Source organism: Penicilliopsis zonata (assembly GCF_001890105.1).
Source record: "Penicilliopsis zonata CBS 506.65 unplaced genomic scaffold ASPZOscaffold_27, whole genome shotgun sequence".
Taxonomy (NCBI): domain Eukaryota; kingdom Fungi; phylum Ascomycota; class Eurotiomycetes; order Eurotiales; family Aspergillaceae; genus Penicilliopsis; species Penicilliopsis zonata.
In genome coordinates, this window is record NW_019208933.1 from 270380 (window position 1) to 280608 (window position 10229).

The window sequence follows — 10229 nt, forward strand, 5'->3', positions numbered from 1 at the left end:
ACGTGGATGGGGTTCTGGGTCATTATCCACAGTCTTTCCCCCGTTGAAACACTTGAAACAGTCCAGCATTGGAACCGAGTAGATAGATCGATACCTTATACAATGTTGTTCGGTGTTTCTAGAGAGTTGGCGGTGGAAGAGAGGAGTTTCTACGAAGAGAAGGGGATTCTTCGAGGCGCAGCTGTCAGCTGGCCACCACACGAGACCAGGCGCGAACTACGAAGAAGGTTTTGCTCTGTATTGGTGGACACTTGAGATCCCTGTCAATCAGTTCACTACAGCATGTAGTGGATTTCCTGGTCGCTGGATGGTGTGTTTGCTGCTTATCTGCTCTGGACTGGACTATGAAGGGCCGCAGTCAGGCAGACAAACGCTGCCTGAGGAACCAAGCAAACAAACAGTGCAAACACCAGCCACGTGAGTGTTGTGAGACCGAACGTAAAAGGAAGGTGGTGGGAAGAGGCAAAATACAAGGCAGAAGGTCGACGTTCCTCTTGTTCCTCGCGCTTTCCTCCTATTCCACAGCAAGTCCACGTTGCAGTCCTAGCTCTCCATCAAGATCACAGAGGGCTCCCCCTGTTCCTGGACCGTGGTTAACGGGAAGTCTGACTGAGGCTCTCTGCGGTCTTCTCGCACACCAGGCAGTCAGTCGTCTTATTGTCTTGAGCAGGTCGACTTTTCGTCCACCCGAGGCTTCCTGCGTCCCCTATCCACAGGATTCCCCTATGCAAGCCTACCACATTCAATATGACATATAGCGGTGCCCCGCCCGTTCTTCAGCGAGCACTGAACTCAAGATCACATAGGTACGTGCTGTCCAGAGACAAATAGAGAAGACCAGTCATCTAAGCTTGGATGCTGCGCTCTCTATCATAGACTTCCATTCAGATCTAGCGGAAGGAAATGGACACCAACTAATTCGATCAATGGCAGGGCAAAATCTAGGACATGGTAGAACCAACTGTCGGATGATCTACCATTTCCGAGCATATAAACGCCGGGGATAGGCCAGGAGAAGCCTGAATCGTTAGGGTTCCCTTCGACCCGAGATCAAAACCGATGTATCGACGAAACCAGAGCTACGACGGAGATCAGCAGCGTTGGCAATGCTTCTACAATCAAGGACTTTCTGCCTTCAGCTCCCTGGGTAGGTTTGAACTGGAGACAATGGGAAAGTCGATAGCGTTGGAATCTCTCGGGGCTCCTTCTCAGCAGAGGCTAGCTCGTTCGCTCATTCATCCTGACAATATAACCAGGTTCTATGGGTCGCCAGGCTGAGTCAGGATTGAAGCACGCAGATGATTGGCTACAACGAAGCCTGCTGTTGATTGGCCACATTGAGTTCATAGATCGACTGGGAACATTTGATCAAGGTAATTTCTGGAAATCTGCTCTTTACACTCTACCTTTTGGTCAATTTCCTTCTCAAGCTTCCTTCTATTTGACCTGCAGAAACCCCTACTTATTCCTCCTCTACTCGCCACTGTAAGTCCTTGCCCAACTTCTGATACAGAAGCTCGATAGACTAACCCCTAAGATGGATGTGGCCGAGGCATCCACCAGTGGAAATGAGAAATCTTCCCTTGACATCGGCAGGGGACTGCAACGACATTCGACATCAACCGATTTGACGCCCGATGACAACCTTATCACTTATCCGGAGGGTGGTCGCGATGCATGGCTGGTCGTCCTGGGTGCATTCTGCGGCTTAACAGCATCGCTAGGCTTGTATAATACCGTGGGGGTTTTTGAAGCTGTTGTCTCAAAGGATATCCTACCAGATGTGTCCTCGTCTACGACTGGCTGGATCTTCTCCGTCTACGCCTTTATCAACTGGATCTGTGGGATGCAAATCGGTCCTACCTTTGACGCGATGGGCCCGCGGGCGCTTATTCTTGCCGGCACAGTCTGCACGCTCATCGGTATATTCTCATTTAGTATCTGTAAAGGTGAGAGCATCATGGAGTAAGAATTAAAAATCTCGCCTCTTTATACTGACAAGCCAATAGAATACTATCAATTCTTCCTCGCCTTTGCGATCATGACCGGTATCGGCTCCTCCCTCCTCCTCACACCATCCATGGCGTGCGTCGCCCACTGGTTCATGAAGCGCCGTGGTCTCGCCAGCGGTGTCGCATTCATAGGAAGCGGCTTCGGCGGGGTCATCTTCCCTCTGATGTTACAATCCCTGCTGCCGCAGCTCGGCTGGGGCTGGTCAATCCGCATCCTCGCCTTTGTGCTCCTTGTCCTCTGTGCCATGAGCGTGGCATTTTGCCGGAGCCGCGTGCCTCCACGAAAGGGATCCGCGACCACTTGGCGAGATACCTTACCCGACGCTACCATCTTCCTGGACGGAACCGGGGCGATGGCCCTTACAACCCTCGGCGTGCTGTTCACCGATCTGGCCTACTTCATCCCCATCACCTACATCCCGAGCTACTACATCGACCGACAGCATCTATTCCCGAGCGATGCGCTGACGGGATCGGCGGCGTTTGCCTACCAGCTTCTCGCCATCCTGAATGCGGCTTCCTGCGGCGGCCGGTACGTCGCCGGCGATCTGGCGGATCGCTTCGGCCGATACAATACGATGATTGTCTCGCTGTTCTTTTGCACGGTGTCGGTGCTATGTTTCTGGCTGCCGGACATCCTTGTCCCGGGCCTGGAGAACGAGGCTCTGCTCATCCTCTTTGTCCTTCTGTTTGGGTTCTGCAGTGGTTCGAATGTCAGTTTGACGCCGATCTGTTTGGGGCAACTGTGTGAGACGCAAGAGTATGGGCGGTATTACGCCAGCTGCTTTACCGTCGTGGCTTTGGGGGTGCTGGCCAGTCTTCCGATCGGCGGGAGCCTTCTCGGTGCAGTGGCGAGTACAGGGAGAGGACGGTATTGGGGGACGGCGCTTTTCGCCGGGCTGAGCTATGTGGTCGCATTCCTATGTTTTGTGTGGGTGCGGATCAAGATCAAGGGATGGGATTGGAGGATCAAGTGGTGAAAATACAGCAATACAATATATCGTTTGCATTTCGTCGCATGGTCAGAGTAAGCCTTGGATATATACCCCCCCCCCCCCATTACGGTGCCGCTTTCTCGCTTGTGCAAGTAAACTCAGACTGACGGTATCCCTTATTTTTCAAGCGTAGGCCTCCGCCAAGCCAGTCAAGCCCTCCACCCCGTTCGGATACTCCTTCTTGTCGAGATTGTACACGATGCTGTTCCTCCATCTTTGGAACTCCAGGGCGGTGATGTCCGGGTAACGGGCGGGTTCAGTACGGGAGACAAATCTGGGCAACGGCCCGACGGAGACATCGCGACCCGCCTTGGAGAGATAAGCCATGGACATGCGAGATGGAATGGTCATGGTGTTGGCATGCTTCATGGCGTCGGGCGTGGTGACCTGGTGGACTCCGCCGGTGATCTTGCCGTTGGTCCACCGCGTCAGAGTGTCGCCGACATTGACGATCATTTCGGAGAGCTGCGTCGGCGGCACCGGGATAAAGGAGTCGGGGTCCGGACTGGTGCGATCCTCGATCTCCAGCCCGCCCGTGCTATCCTGAAACAGCAGCGTGATGGGCCCGAAATCGGTGTGCGGTGCGATGCGGCTGGTACGCCCCGACTGCATCTCCTCGACGGTGATGGCAGGGTAATGCGTCAGTCGCAGATCGGTGGCACTGGGCACGCAGCGCGCGACTAGCGACCCGTCCTCAATGCCCCATGCCATCTCCAGGGCCTCCATCAGCCGCAGGCAGATCTCATCGCATTTGCGGTAGAATGCCTCCATAAAGGGCCGGAAGCCGGATAACTGGGGGTCCTCGGGCCACTGGTTGGGGAACTCGGTGTCATATTCGGGTCCTTGGTCGAAATGCTCCTGCATTGCGTGTCAATCAGTCAGTCTGCGACGAGGGCTAGAATTGGGTATCTCGGAAGAAGAAAAAAAAAAAAAAAGCATCACCTTCGAGTCCGTCATGCTCCGCACTTTCGCATCATGGTGAAGCTTTCCGACTTCCTCAACTCTCTAGGGAGTGTAGCCACGCATCGGCCGTGGTCCCGGGTCGTTCGGGATCTTGTTCTTTGCTTCCATGGGCAGGTCGAAGAATTTGTGGCTCTGGACAAGTCAACACCGCTCGAAGGGCGAGATGGGCTGATGTCTCTTACCCACAGAAACATTTCTTTCACTTCCTGTTCATTGAATGTATGACTGTGGAGCTTGGCAAACCCATCTTTCATAAAGCCGGCGAGTAAGGTATGAGCAAACTCTTCACGCTCTGCTTTGCTTCCCGAGGTGAATTGACGATAGTCCAAGCTTAGGATAGCCATGCTTATAGTAATTTGATAGGGATAGATTTAATAGTATAAAGACTGTCTAACCTAGGCTCAGGTGAGGAAGATGCAGGCTATCTTTGAGAAATCATAAAATAGTCCTGTTTAACCATATAGTATGGGTGAATTTATACTTGAATCAGGAAGGATGCATGTCCTGTATAATTTAGCATCCTAGCATTATTTCATAAGCAATTTTATGTCTCATACATCTTCACCCCCCGGTTTATCCCTCATTTCTGCTGATAGATTATTAGCCATATTGAGTACAATGGGCAAATGCTTGAAGAGTGATCTGGATGGTCTTACTCTTACCAAGTGCAGTATACTCAGGTTACACTTCCTGACTACCAGTTCAACCTTCAGTTTATCAATATTTCATGACATGACAGCAAAGATCAACAAGATCAACCTGCCCATCCAGTGCTAGTGATGTAGTACTGAGGGAGATCCTAGATGCATGTGATATGTCGTGTTGTCTAGGATGCTGTCTAGGATGACGCGAGATGAAGCTGACGAGGAGGCACGGTCATCTGCCACTAGGCAGAGCCTTTTGATATATACTAGACTATGTTTCTATGCAGAAATGAATTGCTGCTGCATGTAACACACCTTTAATATTCTTTACCCATGTATGTACTCTTCGCGAGGTGTGAGAGTGTAGGGGGGTTGGCTGGATATGACCATCACCTCAATATAGTCCAATTAAGGGGGGTGAAAGCTATTTCTGGGTTTCCCTCCTTTTTCTCATGTTGATTGACTGACAACCAAGTTTTTGTTCTTATCTAGTCGTGGGCTGGCTAATGATCATACAGGGGAACAGCTATGAACTCATTATAGCCAATCAAGACCAGCCAACAAGCTGCGAGTCAACAGGGGACCCTGGAAGGGAATTGGCAAGAAATGGTACTCAGCAAGGCAGAATGAAGCAGCGCAATGAGTGTGGAATCATGACAGTGTGTGTGTGGGCTAGATTTGCTCCCGGGAATATCTTCGCGCACTATAAAAAGTCATGGATGCAGCCGGAATAGAAGAAGCTCTATGAGAGTGTACTTGACATATCAAACACTGCTGCGCCTTGAGGGACTCCGGGTCTCGATTCTCCCACTTTTGAAAGCAGACCATTGCAATCCCTCACCATGTCGATGATTGAGGTCCAACTACCCAAGTCATACCTGCGCGAAGCCCGCGAGGCTCTCAGCGTCCACGAATGCATGCAGATCTACGACAAGTGGGCGGCAACGTACAACGACGAGGTGGGAGACGTAGCGCAGGACTATGTCGCTCCGAGCCTGGTGGCCCAGGCGGTTCTTCGCGTGGCAAACCGCTCGCCGGAAAGTGCTGCGATACTGGACGCCGGGTGCGGCACCGGTCTGGTGGGACAGGCGCTGGCGACGGCGGGCGCGACGGTGATCGACGGCTTCGATCTCTCTCCTGCCATGCTCGCCGTGGCCAGGGAGACCGGCGTCTATCGCAACCTGATCCGTGGGGATCTGACCTGCCGGATCGAGGTGGCGGATGGAGTGTATGACGCGGTGGTCTGCGTGGGCACCTTCACCCTCGGCCATGTCGGTTCCACGCCAGCTTTGCGCGAGTTCGCTCGCATCACCAGGACGAACGGCATCGTGGCTGCGACGATGCTGGAGGAGGTCTGGGTGCCTGGAGGCTTCCAGGCCGAGGTCGAGGCTCTGGTATCCGAAGGCCAGGTGGCCGTTGTCTTTCAGGAGCTGATCGACTACGTCAAGGGGCATGGCGACAAGGCGATGTTGGTGATTTTGAAGAAGACTTTGCGCGCCGAAGAGAAAGGCTTGCAATCTGATATGGAGGATAGGTATTGAGTACAAGCTTAGGAGCCACAGAAAGTGAATACTTTACATAAGATTGTCATATTAGAGGTTCTGATTCCAGAAGGCTTCGGATGCAAGCCATTCGTCCAAATCAAACCCATCATCTGCCGAGCCTTCCCACGGCCAGTCCGTGGGATTCGAGATTGTGATTTCTCCTGGTGAGACTGGCATCAAGGGCTGTATTCCGGCGCCCATCGGGGCCGCTGGCATCTCTGTGTCTGCATTGCCGTCATCCTTCTCAAACTCTGCCATGTACATTCCGATCGTGACGCCCATGGTCTTCTTGAAGACGCGGCACAGATAGCTCGGCGTCATCCCGGCCTCCTGCGCTAGATCCTTGATCCGGATCTTTGTCTCTGGGTCGGCCTTGCCGGTCCGTAGGAGGGCGATCACCCGGGCGACGAGAGCCTCTCTGTCTCCGACGAAACTCGCGCTGTCCGGTTGACATCGCTTGCACGGCCGGAATCCTGCGCTTCGTGCTTGGTCGGTCGTGTCGAAGAAGTCGACGTTGGCTCGTCGAGCAAGCCGTGCAGGGCAAGTCGGCCGGCAGTAGATCTTGGTCGATTTCACGCCGTAGATGAAGGACGAGTGCGAAGAAGGCGCACGCTGCGTAAGGGCGAGCCACCGAGCATGCGAGCCCTGAGCATCATGGGGATTGTCGAGGCGACTCAAAAGTTGTTGGGGCGGTGGTGGCATCCTGATATTGGAAAAGGAGGCAAGATATTGACGCAAGAGATAGAGGTAGAGCAGGTGTAATTCTGATAAGCCAGACTTGATGCATTGGTAGTTGACATTAAGTAGTTTAACAAATCCTATATGTATTCAGGGCCAATAGTATCATATTCCTATATAATTTACACACTACCCAGTATATCTGATGTTAGTCAGGCCAGATATGTCAAGTAAATAAAAGATTAGAGTATAACACTAACTATATTAGGCTTAACTAGTTAAGTAATAGTATAAATATATATAAATTATCCTAATTAGTAGCCTTAAAGTTATTTTTTTCTATAATATACCTCTCTAGTATTATCTTAACTTTATTATTATCTTTATTATCTTAATATCCTCTATACTAAGTATCTTAATAAACTTTTAATATTATAGGCCTATTAATATCTTTATAAAGTTATCTATAGGTATATAAGCTATTAAGATTTATTAAATCTATATTATCCTAGCCTAGGTCTCCTAGTAAAGCTAGTGCTATTAAATATTAATATATTAAAGCTTAATATATATAAATAGCACCTCTTTTATAAATAAGTTAATAGTCTATTTATTATTATATAAAATACTTAACTAATACTTTATATTAAATTTAATAAATATAAATAATTATTTTTACTAGAATAGCTTTTTTTCTATATATAAGATTATAGTTAATTTAGCCTTTATAATTAATATTATTATAATTTATTATTTTAATATCTTTTAATCTATAGGTCCTCTATATAATAAATAGATATATCCTTATATACTTTTATAGTTATTATTATTTATATATATTATATTACTTATATATATAAATACTAGATAATTTATAAGTATTTAGCTAATTAATAAATTATTTATAAGGCTCTCTATTAAGTATCTATAATAAATAGCTAGAAATCTTATTTTATATAGATATAGAATTACTTATTCTATAGCTTTAATATATTTAATTAATAGATTTAATAGAAATTCTTCTAATTTATTTATAATCTAGGCTAATTTTACTTTTATAATAATTATTATATAAATAAGTAATTATATTAATTTTTAATAATATTATATTTAACTTTATATTATAGTTTTTATATTCTTAATTAAATAATTAACTAATATTAGTATCTATAATAGTTTATAGTCTAGAAGCTTATACTTTATAATAATTATTATAATATAAATATCTTAATATAGTTAAAGCTTTTAGTTAATATAGTCTTTATAAATCTATATATTAAAGAACTATTTAAGTTTTATCTTATATATTTAATAGATACTATTTAATACTTTATTAAATTTATTTATATATACTTTATTCTCTTTTAAGTAGATAAGGATAAAATTATTAATATATATTAATAAGATAAGCTTATTATTTATAAAGAGGTAGAGGTCTTTAGATAGCTTTAGTTTTAATACTTTAAAAATTATAATTAAATTCTTTTATTATAACTTTAATAATCTTTATAGCCTATATAAGGCTTATATTAATAAGAGAGCTTTATTATCTTATATAAATCTAAAAGATATATCTATATAAATCACCTTATTTAATAGGCTATTAATAAATATATTAACTATATTATATTAGTATATCTCTAGATTAAATATAGTAATTAATATTATTAATATCTAGAATATTTATATTATAAGTATTATAGCTTATATTTCTTATATTAAGAAGAGCTATAAGTCTTCTTATATATATAATTATATTTTAAACTTTTTTAAATAATTATTTAAATTAAATTTATAAGTAAACACTTATTAAAGTAAAATAATTATAATATTATTTAATTATTTAATAATTTAAAATATTTTATATTTAGATAGACTATTATATTTAATTATTATAGCCTTAATAAACTAGTTTTTATATTAATACTTAAGTATCTTCTTTTAGTTATCTAGAAATAATAATATCTAGCTTTAATATAGCTATTTATTTATACTTAAAGCCTTTAGGTCCTTAAGCTTTATTATAATTAATATATTAAATATATTATATATATTATCTAGTCTCTATATAGTATATATATTACTATCTTTATATTATTTTAGAGCTTTATAAGTTTATTATCTTTAAATTATATTTTTAATATTTAGACTTAGTCTTATTTTATAATACTTTATATTATCTAGTTCTTAATCTTTATCTATAAATAAGATTCTTAATATTTATATTATTATTAGAGCACCCTATAATTACTTATTTAACTACTTATCTAATTATTTTATTATTATTTATAATTATTATAATAAACTTAATATTACTACTATTATATATATAGTTTATAATATTAATATTTACTTTAATATTATTATCTATAAGATAACTATTAATTCTTAGTAGTCTATTTACTTATTATTATTATTCTTAAAGAGTTTATAATAGCCTTTTTTAGAGGATTTTATATTAAGTATATTTTATTTAATTATTTATATAATAGTATTCTACTTTTAGGTGTCTAATCTTTAATATATATTCTTATTATTAATACTTATAAGATTATTAACTTTAATTAGCTTATTTAATAATAATATTAATAAATCTATAGATAGTTTAAATAATGTCATCTATAAGGTAACCTTAATAAATAGGTTATTTAGATTATATTTAATTATCTTATTAATTATAAAGTTATAATATTTAAATATAATCTATTTTTTTAGGTTTTATATATAAATAATATTTAATACTAATTATTTAATAAAGTATCTAACTAGTGCTTATAATTCTATCTTTTCTTTTTATAGTATATCTTATTATTATATATATATATAAGAGCTATATAAGTAAATATTAGTTATATTTCTTTTAACTATAATAATTATACTATTAATAAGCTTATTTAACTATTATCTTAAGATTTTCTACCTTTAATCCTATATAAGTATATTATTAAGTATTTATACTCTATAATTAATTATTTTTAGCTATAAATCTTATAATATATTATCTTTAATATATAGGCTTCTTAATATCTTTAATATCACTCCTTTAGTATATTTAATATAGCTATTCTATTCTACTATTCTTAAAATTATCTATTTTAATATTATACTAGTAATAAGGTAATTAATATCTTTAGTTAAGGCCTTTTTATTATCTATATAATATATCTTTATCTTAATATTAAACTAATATTTAACCTAATCTTTAAGGTTTATTATTATTTTATAAATATTACTCTTATATTTAATATACTTAGCTTAATAGAATTTTATTATATTATTAATAAAGTATATAATTTAATTTAGGCTATTATAGCTTATAATTATCTAAATAAGATTAAAGTATATATATTTAAATAGTCTATTTATATATATTATTAGTTATCTTAATATTTT

The 10229-nt window shown here is 40.8% G+C and overlaps 6 protein-coding genes across 6 annotated transcripts; 3 read left to right on the forward strand and 3 right to left on the reverse strand.

Moving 5' to 3' along the window:
* Positions 1-207: 207 nt before the first annotated feature.
* On the forward strand, positions 208-1131 carry ASPZODRAFT_1309793 (hypothetical protein). Its single transcript, XM_022722641.1, has 2 exons — positions 208-806; positions 934-1131. The coding sequence occupies exon 1, from the start codon at positions 345-347 to the stop codon at positions 756-758; it is 414 nt and encodes a 137-aa protein (XP_022577142.1). The 5' UTR covers positions 208-344; the 3' UTR covers positions 759-806; positions 934-1131.
* A 406-nt stretch (positions 1132-1537) lies between these two features.
* On the forward strand, positions 1538-2992 carry ASPZODRAFT_76498 (hypothetical protein; the record flags this gene model as incomplete). Its single annotated transcript, XM_022730094.1, has 2 exons — positions 1538-1949; positions 2010-2992. The coding sequence occupies 2 exons, from the start codon at positions 1538-1540 to the stop codon at positions 2990-2992; spliced, it is 1395 nt and encodes a 464-aa protein (XP_022577143.1).
* ASPZODRAFT_137240 (hypothetical protein) lies at positions 2947-4041 on the reverse strand. Its single transcript, XM_022724253.1, has 2 exons — positions 3136-4041; positions 2947-3039 (listed from the first exon to the last, which is right to left on the reverse strand). Exons 1-2 carry the CDS (start codon positions 3869-3871, stop codon positions 3035-3037), a joined length of 741 nt encoding a protein of 246 aa, XP_022577144.1. The 5' UTR covers positions 3872-4041; the 3' UTR covers positions 2947-3034.
* On the reverse strand, positions 4013-4314 carry ASPZODRAFT_20401 (hypothetical protein; the record flags this gene model as incomplete). Its single annotated transcript, XM_022727590.1, has 2 exons — positions 4013-4102; positions 4153-4314. The coding sequence occupies 2 exons, from the start codon at positions 4312-4314 to the stop codon at positions 4013-4015; spliced, it is 252 nt and encodes an 83-aa protein (XP_022577145.1).
* A 1142-nt stretch (positions 4315-5456) lies between these two features.
* Positions 5457-6155, forward strand: ASPZODRAFT_20402 (hypothetical protein; the record flags this gene model as incomplete). The annotated part of the gene is made up of 1 exon (XM_022727591.1): positions 5457-6155. One exon carries the CDS (start codon positions 5457-5459, stop codon positions 6153-6155), a length of 699 nt encoding a protein of 232 aa, XP_022577146.1.
* Positions 6156-6359: 204 nt separating this feature from the next.
* Positions 6360-6806, reverse strand: ASPZODRAFT_47855 (hypothetical protein; the record flags this gene model as incomplete). Its single annotated transcript, XM_022728398.1, has 1 exon — positions 6360-6806. A coding segment is annotated over one exon (447 nt), but the record flags the coding sequence as incomplete, so codon positions are not given.
* Positions 6807-10229: the final 3423 nt, after the last annotated feature.

What these genes read in the sequence shown, in the direction of transcription:
- ASPZODRAFT_1309793 (XM_022722641.1), top strand. Translation starts at nt 345, where the DNA reads ATGAAGGGCCGCAGTCAGGCAGACAAACGCTGCCTGAGGAACCAAGCA.
- ASPZODRAFT_137240 (XM_022724253.1), bottom strand. Translation starts at nt 3,871, where the DNA reads ATGCAGGAGCATTTCGACCAAGGACCCGAATATGACACCGAGTTCCCC.